The sequence below is a fragment of the Cibotium barometz genome, chromosome 58, assembly GCF_041138505.1.
Source record: "Cibotium barometz isolate CiBa-2024 chromosome 58, ASM4113850v1, whole genome shotgun sequence".
Taxonomy (NCBI): Eukaryota; Viridiplantae; Streptophyta; class Polypodiopsida; order Cyatheales; family Cibotiaceae; genus Cibotium; species Cibotium barometz.
Genome location: NC_141103.1, coordinates 33,984,340 through 33,999,410, shown reverse-complemented (window position 1 = coordinate 33,999,410; position 15,071 = coordinate 33,984,340). Strand labels below are relative to the sequence as shown.

The window sequence follows — 15,071 nt, the reverse complement described above, 5'->3', positions numbered from 1 at the left end:
AATGAAGAGGAGGTGCCCCCTCATTAAATTGGGCCATGCGAGGGCTACAAGAGATGCCCAACACTTGGGCCGGCCATTCATGGACCTTGGGCCCCAAGCACTGGCCCGTGGCCGGTGCGCAACTTAAATGAATGTGAACTGCAAAGGCTATAAACCTTTAGAATAATTAACAAGGGTTTGGATACTTACCACCTGCTCACATGCCACAAATCATGTCAAAATACATGGCATTCGCACAGTTTACGGGTGGGCATCCTTGAGCATGAAACTGGCTGGCTCAGTGGGACGCCTAAACTAGGATCCCTGATAGTGGGTTCCACGTCCTAGCCACAATACGGGCGACATGAGGCTGGGCCTCCTGTAGGTGACATGAATCCTGGTCTCAGTATAGGTGACACGAAGCTCCCTAGCCTCCCCTACCTAGTTTAGAATCCTGGTCTCAGTATGGGTGACACAAAGCTCCCTAGCCTCCCCTACCTAGGCACAAAACAGGGAAAGTCCATTTGGGCGGCCAAATGGTGACACGTCTGCGTATGGGGTAGTCTAGAATAAGGCATCTGTCACCAGGGGTGCTCTGCCAAAACAATCTCATGTGAGACCCACTGTTTGCTCTCAATCATGCGGGATAACACACCACTCATCTCTCAAGTCTGATCCCCAAAAGGCGACCCCATAGAGTGTTGCAAGGCATACCAAGGTATCAAAAAGTAACACCTTGCTTCGTAGTCTCTCCAAGCGAGCCAAGGATGGGTGTGCTTCTGCAGCTGGCCTCATCGAGAAGGTTTCTGTGGTATATGTACGAAGAGACAATCTCCACTTGAGTACCTCTGTATAGGAAAGACGTGCTAGCTCATCTGCACTGCTGAGTCAAAGATAAGAACAAAGTCGTTGACATATAGCAGGATGGGTACCACGGCAGTTGCCCAACAGTGATCCAGTTCTCCAAAAAGAGATCTCATCTATGTAGAGTCCGAATAGTATGGTGGGCACCCCTGTTTTATCCCAATTGTGTTGCCAATGGCTCCAGACAGACACCTGGTGTTTGTACCCTGCCAGACATTGACATCATACCATATCATATCCACTGAGAAGTAAAGTTCCTGTAAGTGATGTAGCAGGCGGGATCGAGGGACTGAGTCAAAAGCCTTCCTGGAATCCACAAGGCAGTAATATACATGGTGCTTCCATGCCCTTGTCTCCTTTATGATAGCCCTAAAGGTAAATATATGATCTAGTGTCGAATGGTGCCTCCTGAAGCCTGCCTGGCCAATAGCCTGCTGCCCCTCTGCCAATCAACCAATCTCCAACTCCAAAACAGGTCCATAGGCCTTGGCCAATGTATGACCAATCATGATAGTTCTATAGTTACTGGGATCCATGGGGTCTCCTGCCTTACAGATAGGGATGCTGGTGTTAGTGTTCCAGGAAGGGGGGAGGCCCTCACACAGAGCCCTATCAACAAGGAGAGTTGCAAGGACAGGAGCTAAGACCGGATGTCCATATCTGAAGTGCTCAACCGGTAAGCTTTCATGAGTTCGACCATTGTGCAGCTTTATCCGGGCCCTTGTAACATTCACGGAGGTTAAAAGGGAGGATGACACCGGATGAGGGATGTGTGACATGTGTAGCATGGGCTGACCCAGCACATCATGTGTGTAAGATTCCCAGACGAAGGGATCTGTGATAGGTGTAGGTGGCCGCTTTTCCTCGAGGATACCCCAGGCTTCTAAGCTCTCAAAGAGTCAGTAGAGTTCCTCTCGTTTTTTCCAATAAGTAAGGCGGAGGAAGGATGTCTGGCATTTTGCGTACAGAGATCCTCCCACATGCCTGTTCTCGTAGGAGGTGCCAATGTGTGCTATTGCATTCCTCGTCATACCTATCATGCTGCGTACAGAGATCCTTCCACATGCCTGTTCTCGTAGGAGGTGCAAACGTGTGCTCTTGCACTCCTCATCGTACCAACCATTTTGCAGTTGGGAAAGCACAGGGAGTATATGGTGGAAAAAGGGACCAACATCTGTGAACTTAATCTACCGTAGCAGTTCTTACCAAATACACGTCATAGTTGGGGATGCTACAAGGTAATCCTGCAGTCCACAAGCACACCAAGCTCAGCTTGCCCTAGACAGCTATGGATCCTCTTTAGGAGAATCAAAACACCTCTGCAGAATATCAGAGATGATGAAAAATGTTCTCAAGTCACCATTTGAGCCTTCGATTATCACATTCTCCATACGAGCCTGGACCCCTTGGGCATATAGGTCCTCAAGTAGGGCTCTATGTTGAGCTAATTCTTTAAACACCTCATATCTCCCCTCCATACTGAGCATTTTGCCTAAAGAAGATACCACTGCTACACCACTCCTCAGAACATCTGAAAAGGACACTGTACGCTTGGAGAGCTCGATCAATGACACCTGCAACATTCTATGATAGCATTAGACACCAGATCCCATTATATGATAGCATTAGACACCAGACCTCATTATATAGTCATGAAGAAGTGGGTGGGCTGATTTGGAGTCTGTTACCTTATTCTCTTGAGGTATGCCGGCCTTCTGCTTTGCTATCGCAACAGCTTTTGAGATTCCCCCAATGGTGTCAACTAAGCCTCTTTCTTTTGCAGCTTTCCCTGTCCACACTCGTCCCTGAGCTATTTCTTCCATCTTTTCAATCTATGTACAACAGTAAACAAATTAGCCATCTTTAGGGCTCTTTTACACCTTTACAACACGACCAATATGTAGATGTGTACGTCTTCTCACACACAAAGCATTTTGGCCTACTGAAAAGGCTAGGTTCAACAATCATAAAAAAGATTTTAAGCCTATGTCACCATGATGTGTCCCTTCATCAATGGTCCTATAAAAAGCATTATAATGCCCAACAAAGATTCGGAATCATGTGAAGTACCTTGCCGTAATGGATCTAAGGGTTTTGAAGAAAGACATATAGTTGAAGGTGGCTAAAAGGTATGTGCGTGCAAGATTCAGTGTGGAGAGCGTGGCAGACCGAGCTGAGACCAGAATGGGTGGTGCGTACTGCAATTTAAAAGCATGCAGCCACATGTCGAGGAGCTTCATGCATCAGATGCTGCGCATATGCGTGCATGCATGCATAGGTTGCACAACAGCAGAAGGTGTGCTTTTCTCCAGCCTTCATATTCGCTACCGTATGCCCCGCCTCCAGCCCTCCTGCCTCTGCCCATTTCCCCCCTTTTTCTGCCTCTTTGCCTACTTCTCACACCTTCGCCTTACTCGCCTCCCCTTCCGTGTGCGCCACCCACCTTCGTGCTGCCCTCTGCCCCCTCTGGTTCCTCCTCCTCGCCACTTCCACCTCTTAGATTCCCCCTTTGGGGTCCGCCAGTCCTGCTTTCCGCCCACCCTTGTGTTCTTCGCCAGCCAGCTCCTGTCGTCCTGATCCTGCCCCTGAGCCTTATCCTCTTCAGCCCCTTCATCAGGTGTTTTCAGATTTCGGGCAGTTTTTTTCTTTGGCAAGTGTCGGTGTCTTCTGGTCATCTCACCTCTGGGAGGACTCTCTGGCAGCTGCTCCGTCATCCCTAACTGAGGCTACCCTCCCTTGCCTTTTTTTTCTAAAGCGGAACTCCAACTCCTCACTTCGACAGTCTCCCTCCTTGGAGGCCTCCACCTTGGTTTGCAAGATTGTGGGTAGCCGCCCGGTGCGCGGACAGCTCAGGGATATTTTGCAAGCTAGCCCCATCGATGAGCCATGCAAGATCACTAATATTCATCCTTTGGGGTGTGGATACTACCAGGTTGAGTTTGATTCACCAACATCATCGGATAGAGTCATGCAACCGAGCCCCGTCACACTCTATATGGCCCAGGCCTTCTTTGCGTCCCATCTCATATGCTTTTTCTAAAATCTTTGGTTCTGAGAGGAAATGCCTTAAGACTTTGGTCATCCGTTTTAACAATAAAATCGGCACCTAATAAGTGGTGCTTCCAAATTTTAAGGGCATGGATCACTGCAAGCATCTCTTTCACATAAACAACATATTTGAGTTCGGCATTTTGCAACCTTTTAGTCTCAAAAGCAACGGCATATCCCTCTTGATTCAAGACTGCTCCAATGCAGTCTCCACATGCATCACATTCTACCACAAAAGGTTTGGAGAGATTACGCACAGTAAGCACAAGCCCTTGGTTCTTCCCAAAATCATGTAAAGGTGCAGTAAACAAGGCAAAGTGTTTGATAAAGCACCTGTAATAAGAGCATAACCCAAGAAAACTCTCGACTTCGTGGACAAAAGTCAAATTTACCCAGTCTAAAATGGTTCATTTGCACACCATCTTTTGACACAATGTGTCCCAAATATTGAATTTCAGCAAGGAAAAACTCACAATTCTTCACATTAATGAATAACTGGTGTCTACGAAGTTTGTGCACATCCTCGAGTAGCACCTAGATATGATGATAACCACTCTTGAGGTCAATTCTACTAAAGCATGCTACACCTTCCAATTTACCCAAGATGTCATCAATACTTAGAATTGGAAACCGATTCTTTTGTTTGATTCTCTATAGTCAACACACATTCTCCAAGTACAATCCTTTTTTTTGGACAAGACAAGAGAACAATATAGCGAAAAACTGGGTGAATCAACCCTTTTTTTCCAAGAGATCATTTACTTTTGGCATGATCTCTTCTTGTTGAGTTGTGGTGGCATGTTAGGAGGTGAACTCCCAGGTATAAGATCTATACGATAATCTTCAAGCCTTAGGGGAGGTAAGTGACCTAGTAGGGAGTCTACAAAACAATCTTGATACTTGCTAAGGAAACCAATTCTATCATTATCCAATATGAATATATTTTCTTCACAATTCATAACAAAAAACAAGTAACAAGCAATGGATTTCTTTACTTCTTTGTAAACAGCAATATGATTTACAAGAGGTAAAGTAGCACCAAGTGTGCGTGCATGTATACGTATATCTCTACCCTTATGTACAAAGCTGAGTTTCTTATTTACATAGTCAATCTGAAGGTTATGGCAATATCACCAGGGCATGCCAAGAATCACATCAGTGCCCACTAAGAAATCTTCATGCTCAATCATCAACATAATCCCCAATCTCGATGTAGAGCTTTCCAATGATAGGATACACTTGCTTTACGCCCCTGGAAAAAAACTTCGGCTTGCATGCTTGTACCAAAAGAGCCATACTCTATTCCCAATGCATTCAACATATCAACGGATATGAAATTATCTGTAGATGCATCATCATGATTATTAACCTTTTCCCATGTTTTAGGCAACTCTCTACTCTTAGGATCTTCCATTGTGTTTCCATGCACATCGGGAATAGCATTTTGCAAGTGGCTTTGGTGCTTCTAGAGCACCCTCTTTTTGCAACCGTGGGCAATCCTTCAATTGTGTTCTTTCTGGCCACATTGGAAACATTTGTCCTACTCTTTGTACTCTTTTACTTCTTGTTTGGACAGTTGTGGGACATTATGCTTACCCCCCAGATTCTTTTCTAAGCCATATCTGGGCCAGAAATCCTTTCTATCTTTATCATTTGTCTGTTGTTTCTATTGTTCAGCCTTGGACACGTCTTGATTGGCTCTTCGTTTTGCCCTATATTGGCTTTTTGCCATGCCGACCAACAAATATAGTGCAAGCTTCTTGGTGTCCAAGAGCCATCCTTCTCTTTGGAAGAGTAATGAAACACATTTTGGTACCACTATAGCGTAAACCAAGAGTATTTGCACTTAAACACTGTAATTAACCATTGAATTCAGCATATGCATCAAAATATCATTTCAAAAATAAACATAAGAAGATTTGCTTCTTTCCATCATGACACATTGGCACAACAATAAGGACAAGATGCCCCATTACCAAAGGAGAGAGATACATCAAACATCATCAATGGGCAGTCCAAGGCCCAGCCTAGTCAAATTACCACTTCTTTCCACAATGCGAGTGAAGACAATAGCAAACAATATCTTCCAAATGACTGGCACCCCCTAGCCCTTCATCACCATGAGAGCACCATGGGATCCCATCCCCAAGTGATCACGCGTGAATCCATCAAACTGGGACACTCAACTAGTTTAAATTCCTTCACCACCTTGCCCCTAACAAAGGCTCAAGTGAACATTCTTTAGGGATTTGTGACAAGGGTATCTTGGATCCACGATTTAGCGCACCAAGTCCTGACCCCTAAGGAGATGAGCCAAGGTGGCCTGGAGAGTGACCATTCAACTACAACACAGGGGGGCCTTGGCATCATTGACCCCTCTATCTAGAGCCGTGCCCTTTTGGGCAAGTTGATAGTTCGTGGCCTTCTTCCGGGTGGCGAGCCCTCCAAGGACTTTCTCCTTGTCAGGATCTCCGCCAGTACGGTCCTTGAACCTAGAGTACGAGATGGATTTTCACGAAGATGCGGCCTCGTGGCTTTAGCCCTGCATTTGAGGACACATTGAAACCAGCCTCTTGTGCACTTGGGATCACCTTAAGCCGGCCATTCAACAGTCCACACGAGTTGCATCTAAGGAGCACCTCTGACAACCTTTGATTTGGAACCTCATGGTCTGTTTGCCCAATGGTCATATGTTGGGGGTTCGCTCGCACGTATCGTGGGGAGATATGAGTATGGGTACGGGCCCCGCTCGGTCACTCGGAGATTGTCTTATTTTCAAACAACTGCTGCCCCCGGAGGCCTTGGAGAGGAACCTCACTGAGATACAAGGTAGGGGAAGTGGTTGGGAGCGTTCACCAAGCATGACATACCTTTGGCCCTTATGAGAGCTCCTCCTTACTCACCTTCTCTATTGGACCACATGGGAGACTTGAGAAGCCAAGCCTCCTTTGGAGGATTTTATTGAATGCACCTTGCAGAGGGTGAGGGTGATTGGTTTCCATAAGCATGAGTGGCACATAGACCCTCCATCGGCCAAGGTGTCCAACGAGCGATTCTAGCACATGGATTTGGGGGAGTCACCCTCTCACGTGAATCCAGGGGGACCAGGGGAGTGGACATGGCATGATCCCTATGACAATGCGTAGGTTCCTGGCACTCCTTTCGTTGCTAGGCCGTAAGATTCAGATGCCTGAGATTGAGGAGACTCCAGCAGCACGACACTGGCAATCTCAGGGCCTCCCTCCTCAATTTCTATCAGATTTCTGGAAGAGGGTGTGGGACAGTTTTCAACCGCTCTTTCAATGGCAGCTGGCACATCGGAGCCTAGTGGTTGGCACTTGGCTGGCCATAGGAGGTAGTCCAGCAGTCTATTTGAGGTGTGGCCATCTCCAAGAGTCCCAGCGTCATTGCCTTTGGGATTGCCCCAAGGCTTAGCAACTTTGGCAGCGGATTCTCTGCATTTTCACTATGGACCAAGCCCCCTCCGGTAGGCCGGGGCCGCCATCACATATGAGGAGGGCAGGGTACTTGCCCTGCAGGTCTCTCATCTCCGTATTTCTGCAAGACCAGTTCCAGCTCCCTCCACAAATCATTGGACTCCCGATTCCAGTTAGAGATGGGAGATTTGCAACAGCATGGGTAGCGAGGCCATCGAGGGCACCCTCACCCTGCCAGCAGAGTCCATTCATAGAATCTGGCTTGATATCATTCATAGCCTCCGTGGACATTGGGGGAAGCTTCAGGGTGGCTCTGACCGTATGCGGCAGCGCCATGAGGCCTACCTGAGGGCGTCATAGTCCCTTTCTCACTGACAGTGGTGGTGAGCTCACTCGGCACTATAGACCACATGTGTGGTTGTCCGACCACACCACCCCCCCCCCCCCCCCCCCAAAAAAAAGAAAAAAAAAAGTATATGAGATAGCCGCCGCCGCCTCCTAGAGCGGCCAGCCGGAGGTGAAGAGCATTTCCCCCTCTATGGAGCTGAGTTTGTACTTAGCCATTATGGCTGTTTTGCTCGGTAACTAATGAAGGATCTCTTTCCCGGGGGGGGGAAAAAAAAAGCTCCATGTAAAAAACTCTCTAATAAAAACAAGAGATATCTCTAGAGATCTACCTCCATGGACCTTGAGAGGGCAGCTTTGTCCCGAAATCTTTTGTATGCACCCTGGGCTGACTTGGCAAAGAAATCCTTTTCATCAGGCCTGCACAAAAATTTGTTGTCGCCGTGAGAAATTTGGCATACAGTATCTTAACCTCAAGCATAACATTACCAGCCAATTGACTGGAAACAAGCCAAACAGTCATTTTCTGTGCCTATGACTGCAGCAAACTGGCTCTTTGTCATGACATAGGAGTTGGAGCATGCACTGACATCAGGGTAGCAGTAAAAAAGTATCGAAGACAGAGGGCACTGTGGAGCACATGAGATGAGGAAACAGAAACGCTGAAGTATAGCAAGGCAAGAAGCTGGCTAAATGATGGCAGGGAGGAACTACAGGCAGCCAAGAAATGTCTCCCTACTAGCAAAGGCAGACAGATTGCAACATGAATTTCATGAAAGAGTTAAGGGATAAGTAATGAAAGGCAACCTTAAAGGGCGCTGTTCTGCATCCAGCTCTGCAAACTTTCCTCTTGAGATGACCTCCTTCGTGTAGCCTATTTTTTCGTACAGCTTCTCTAAGCTAAATCTTCCTGTTACAAAACATGTGCCCTCTTTAGGCACTCAGGCTGTTTTGAAGCATGTAAGCAAGTTTGTTTCTTCAATGTTTGGTGACAATCGTGAACTTTAAAAAGGATTGACTGGGAAAGCGATGACATGGGGGGCAAAGGATACAAGGCAAACCTGTCACAACCCCGATTGAGCCTGTCAACGTGAGCTCTTCCGCAACAATTGTACCAGCTGCCATAGCCATATAGTACCCGCCACTTGCAGCTACGTCTACCATTGATGCTATTAGAGGCTTCTTGGCAGCCAGCAACCTTAATTCTCGCCACATTCTGCCAGCAAAACAACACGTTCACCATGAAAATAAAGTATGTGATTATGAGATCAAGTTGGAGAATTTAGCCCCAGCGGCCCTGGCCCAAAGAATATAGACCCGGCCTAGCCTGACAAACAGGAACTGGATTCAATACCTGGCTGCATCCCAGTTGGGAAGCCGTCATACTAGAAGTAAGATTCAGAAAAACAAAATTATGAAAAATTTGAAACCTTCATTAGAGGTGATAGTATGCACGGAAACCATGTAGAATTCTTACCCACAATTATTAAGATGTGAGCTCAAGCTCTACTTGCATTTAATGCTCAGGGAAAACCTTCATTAGAGGTGCAAGTATGCATTTAATGCTCCCTGGGAAAATAGATCCAGCTGTACAATTGAAGATCTTTCAAATCCAGAAAAAGTCCTAGAAATCAGCCAGATCTTGCTACATTAGCTTTTTACTTCATTGTCAACAGAAAGCTGTAGCTGCAGGATGATCAGGAGAAAAAGGATCCCGCCATAGCCAGCATTCTGCAAACCCTAGAGAAACTGAACAAGAAGCTACCACCCTAGCCTCCACTTCTGGTTTGATCTCCACCCAAGCCTCCACTTGTGGTTTGATCTCAACTAAGCCTCCACCTCTGGTTGCTAACAGTTCTTTATCTGCACCCTCGTGGTATTGACAGGATTTCCATTTCTGCATTCATCTCAAAAAAAATAATGCTTGCAGAGGAGCAAACATGGTACAAATGCGGCAAAAAATGTCAATTGTAGAGTGTTTCGTCAAAATGTTACCGAACCCATAGCCCAAACCCCTAAGCTCTCAGCCCAATCATTTAGATATGCCTTCGCTGGCTCCCAAAAGCTCGGCCATCAACGATAATTGTCTTGTACTTATCTGGACTCAGGGAGTCTCCTACCTCCTCATGGATGGGAATATTTGTATTTTTTGAACAAAATTTAGGGATGCAAGCCCCATTGTGCTAATTTGTCTTTTCCAGTTTGTGAAATGCATACTAGAATTGGGGATAGCACCTAGCCTTCTCACTTTCAACGGAGTAAAGAATTTTCGACCATCCCCATGTCCCGCATGCCTCCTTTATGGAGATAGGAGAAAGTGTTTCCTTTATGAAGATGAGAAGAGCGTGTTTGATTACCCCATTAGGTCCCCTACCTTAACACCACAAATGCCTCAATTTCAAATCTTTCCTCCCATGCCAGGAGCCGACCATTCTTACATGCCTTTCAACCTTACTAGTCCCATAACCCCACTACCAACTACCATCCAAACAGCTGCATATGATCACTACCATTTCTGTCAGGCCCTTACTGAATTGAACAATTAAAACCTGAGCCTTCTTGCCAAACATCGATACCCTCTCTACATTTTCAAATAAACCCTCACTTGTCAATCAGGCAATCAAGAAAGCACACCAACAGCCTTCCTCTTTCATAATCAATTCCACAGCAAAGCCAGTAGAGGGTACTAGCCCCCAACATGGTCTGAATGATGGTGAATACAAAGCACTAGGTAGGAAATGAAATGATTGGCTGTGCCATCATCAGCCCAGGTCAGCGATACCAACATCTTTTCAGGTGCAAAAAACAAGAATTTGTAGCAAAAAAATCCGACAGAAATATGCAGCATTCGGGACATGAATAATCCTAAAGAATTCATTCTGCATTTCCTAGTGAGAGACAGCTTGCCAGCTCCCGACCATGCGTTTGAAAATCATACACAGATGGGCCACTCAATGCAGCCAGCCAGCCCCCCATTAACACTACCAATTTTATTGGCCACTCAAGACAACACTCTTAACTGTAGAGTCGGTTTCCAAGGCCATTTGCGACGTAAAAACCAGGAAGGCAAAGAACCATGAAGGACTACAATCCAAAATATTTACTCATGGCTATCCAACTGTTGCACCAATCCTTGGAGAGCTCTTCAATCAAGCCATATGCCAATGTTCCCTGAACCATGGTCAAAAAACATTTTACCTCCTGAGATGGTAGAAGACCCTATGAATCCTCAGTATTACCACACCACCTGTGACTTGGCCAAAATTATTGGCTCAACAATAGAGGCATACCTTACTCAACATACGACCACATCCTCATTATTGAGGCAGAAAAACGTAGAATACCGGTGTTTAGTGGATAGCATTTGACACTATCCCACAGGTAAGATTGATCAGCAGGCTAGTTGAAAGATAGAGGCTGAGGTCTTTTGCGGCACAAAAATACTCTGAGAATGTAGAGCAAGGATTCTCAGGGCACAATCAGAGTGATACAAGGGTGCCAGATTTCTCACACACTCTTTGGGATATACACACCTGAGCTTGTAGGCGTCATTGATAGATTAGGAGAGGAGTCTACACTCACAAAGGCATTGATCTCGATACTACTTTATGCGAACAATATAATGATGGAAATTTCATGTTAATTCCCAGACTTAACAAAAACCAAAGTGTGCTCTTGACTCTACAAGAGACTAATCTCATCAACTATATCATGCATAGCATAGCCTACGTCTATGACATCCCCACTCATGTAATCAGCACCCAAGATTAGATGTAGGCTCATAAAAAGATATGTCACCGTAGTAGACAAACCTTTATAGACAAGCCATCGAACCGAGCTTTGATCAATTTCTGTGCCAGTTCAAAGCACAAAGCTTCAAATCCTAGATTTCACCATGTATACAATAAACTACGTGCTATGACAACCCCACTCACATCATCAGCGCGATCGGATACTTCTTTACATGAATTATGTTGTACTTCTTTCACAATAAACAAAGGAATTGCAAAAACACCTCAATGCAATATATTTATTTTGCAAAGATGGAACTCGAAAATCAACCTTAGCAAAACCAAGATCAGGATTTTCATTATGAGCTTTGGGGGATTGAACAAATTTACTTTCAACTGAGGAGACAAAGAGATCTTTAAGCTTAGTGATTTCTCCCCTGAAGTGCTCCAAAAAAATTGTAGCAGCAACATGCTTAGCTAAGAGTTTTGCATCTTAGCACATCCACAAAGACTGTCTTCAGCCACAGATTTAGCAAGTGCCAGCCAAAAGCCTCATGCTTAGACCCTTCCACCTTGCAAGCATACATATATGAGTTACTCAATGCAACCTACCACACCATTGGCACCAAAAACGCCTCCATCAAAGATAATTACCCTCTTCACCAGAGTCAGACCATTCATCAAATTTCCGAAAGCAAAGGAGCATGAAGGACAACAATCTAAACTATTTTCTCATAGGTGTGTAACTATGCTTCAAAGCTCTTCAATGAAGCCACATGCCAAGGTTTACCTAAATCATGGTAAGAGAACATCATCACACCTATATACAAGGAAAGCGATCCCATGAATTGCCGTACTTCATGATTGGGCATTCCATGGCCAAGGTTTTTGGCTCAGCAGTACAGGAAGATCTCAATGATTGGGAAGAGAGACAAAAGGTTTGAGCCATGTCCATGCAGGCTTTCAGCTGGATTGATTAGCAAGCTCAGACAGGTGAGGTGGAAGATAAAGTCATTTGGGCAACAATAACAATAAATGAAAACCTACAAGGTAGTATTCTCAAGTAAGCTGTAGGAGGAATAACACTTTCTCCCACACTCTTAGGGGATGTACATCAACGAGCTTGCAAACTTCATTCACAGACTAGGAGAGGGATATAGACTACCAAAGAGAATGGTCTCAAAACTCCTTCAAATTAATGACATTACCACAACAGAGGGATAGCAAAAACATCTTGATGCACTACATGTTTTTTGCAAAGAAAAGGACACGAAAGCAATCTTGGCAAAACCAAGGTCATGATTTTCAAAACGATATGTGGGTACTCTAAAAGGATAACTTTACACCATGGAGATAATGAAAGTTGCATTTAATTGGAAATTGTATTTTCTCGCCTAATATTTTCTATGGAACCTGTGATAGTGCCGCTTAGCTAGAAGATTTGCAACATAAGCGTGTCTAGAAAGACAATGCATTCGGGCACAATTTCAGTAAGTGCATACCCGTAATCTTATTGCCTTGACAAACATTGAACAAGAGGAGTTTTTAAGAACAGTCATCGAGGTCTAGCATGTGACACAAACGTATTCATTCCACATCACATTTCTACTTCATTTTCATTTTTTGTTATAATAGTGAATGCTATGGGCATCCTTCATTTTAGAAATTGTATACATTTTTGTCCCATTTTGGTCTCATAATCCATTTCGTTCTCCCATAACTGTAAATCAAGATTTCTTGCTTTCTCTCTCTCCCATAAGGAGCTTCTTAGTTGATTCAAGTCTAAAAGAGAAGGATTTCAAAGAACTTAATGTTTCTTATAACACTTCAGCATATGCATGATACGTACAGATCTGAAGCAAGAGCATCTCCCCCTGGGCTGTCAATGCGCAAAACAGCAGCTTTGAAGTTCTTTGCATCTGAAAAAGTGGCCAAACCAAATATGCTCAAAGCTATAGAACTATTTCAAGTAAGAGCGAAAAAACACAAATGAGTAAAAAGTGGCCAAACCAAATATGCTCAAAGCTATAGAACTATTTCAAGTGCGAAAAAACACAAATGAGTTATTCTTATAATGGCGAAACTCTCTCTCCCTCTCCGCACTCCAGCGTGCCCGACGCCCCCAGTCCCCTCATCGGCCACGATCACCTCATCAACTCCAAATCCAGGACATGCTCCACCGCCATTGAGGATTTGGAGTTGATGAGGTGATCGTGGCCGACGAGGGGACTCGAGCGTGCCCGACGTCCCCAGTCCCCTCGTCGGCCACGATCACCTCATCAACTCCAAATCCAGGACATGCTCCACCGCCATCGAGCTACCTTTCCACATGACATAGCTGAGGGAGACCTCTCAACCCTACTCATTAGCCCCATGCTTGATATTTTGGAGAGTGGTATACCATCTACTCGGAGCTGATGTTGCTCTCATGTTTCTATGTTCTTAGTATTCCATGATGAGTTTCCATGGACAGTTTTGTATCACCCCAGTGAGATAGCTATGTTTTTGTTTTCTTTTTGTTTTATTTTCCATTCCATGATGAGATATGCCATGGACATTATTGTATCACTTTGGTCTCATAGGCCCATTGGGTCTTTAGTAGAGGCTTAATAATATATCTTTCTTTCTCTCTGCTCATGTACCTAGATCAGATTTTATAGTTCTAGATTTTTGTTATCTTTCTTCATTACTATTTTGCACCCAGGATGATGTACCTCATGGATATGATGTAACTTTAGCGCGCTGTGGACCTCTGAGCTAGACGGAGACCAAGAGCACCAAGCTACCAGACTCCCTACATTAGAGGGAGATCACACAGATACGGGCTCGACATCAGCACCATATCGAGGAGCGGCTAGCTCACTTACACTCACACCCGGGGATCATGCTCCGAGGTATTTTTGCCTCACCATCGCCTATGTATCACATATTACACCCCCATTATGGTATTGGTTGGAGCTGGACAGATCTGCATTGCATTCTTGTATACCCTACGCATATAGGTTGCATACTAAGCCTCTAGCAGCAGTGCTCCATCCATCACACCCCCCCACTAGCTTAGTACTTTCATACTTTATTTCATGTTCATTTTGTCCTTTTTTTTCTGGACATCCAGAAGACATTGACAGTTGTACATTGATTTGTCTCATAGGTCGAGTTCGGCCTCTAGTACACGTTAATACAGCTTTCTTTCTTTCTTTCTCTCTCTCCCTATCTCTCCATTTTCTCTCTTCCCCACTCCAAGAAAATTCCTACAGTTGCAGAGCTTGAAAGCTACATCAAGCATATAGAAGATAACATGAGAAAAGAGTACCTCGCACAGAAAACGATTTGGGACCAAGCCCTGAATAACATGAAAAAACAGTTGAAGGAAGGCACGGATGCATTGCATGCAAAGGTTGCAACACTGACGGACACAGTTAAAGCCCTGACAACTGAACTAGATGGCAAGAACACCCAGATTACAGAGCTTGAAACAAAGCTAAGTCAACAAGAGGAAAGCTGGAATTCCAAAGTCGTGGATTTACATTGTACAAGCCCATGGAGGAAACAAACAAGTGGATAGAGATCGTCAAAAAACAGAAGCCACCAGCAGCCAATACCCAAGAGAAAATGAATGCCACCTTGGATGAGGAACAAAGGAGGAAAGCTAGGCATTACATATCAG

At 44.9% G+C, this 15,071-nt stretch overlaps 1 protein-coding gene across 1 annotated transcript in view; it reads right to left on the bottom strand.

Annotated features, from left to right (window-relative positions):
• Nucleotides 1–2,018: 2,018 nt before the first annotated feature.
• Nucleotides 2,019–15,071, bottom strand: part of SPPA (signal peptide peptidase) — a 76,907-nt gene continuing 63,854 nt past the window's right edge. The window contains exons 9-14 of the mRNA XM_086792949.1: nt 13,254–13,323; nt 8,735–8,889; nt 8,481–8,583; nt 8,006–8,093; nt 2,532–2,675; nt 2,019–2,417 (exon numbers count right to left, since the gene is read on the bottom strand). Of these exons, the coding sequence (XP_086649075.1) occupies nt 2,130–2,417; nt 2,532–2,675; nt 8,006–8,093; nt 8,481–8,583; nt 8,735–8,889; nt 13,254–13,323 (848 nt within the window). The 3' untranslated portion in view covers nt 2,019–2,129. The remainder of the gene's footprint in view (nt 2,418–2,531; nt 2,676–8,005; nt 8,094–8,480; nt 8,584–8,734; nt 8,890–13,253; nt 13,324–15,071) is intronic.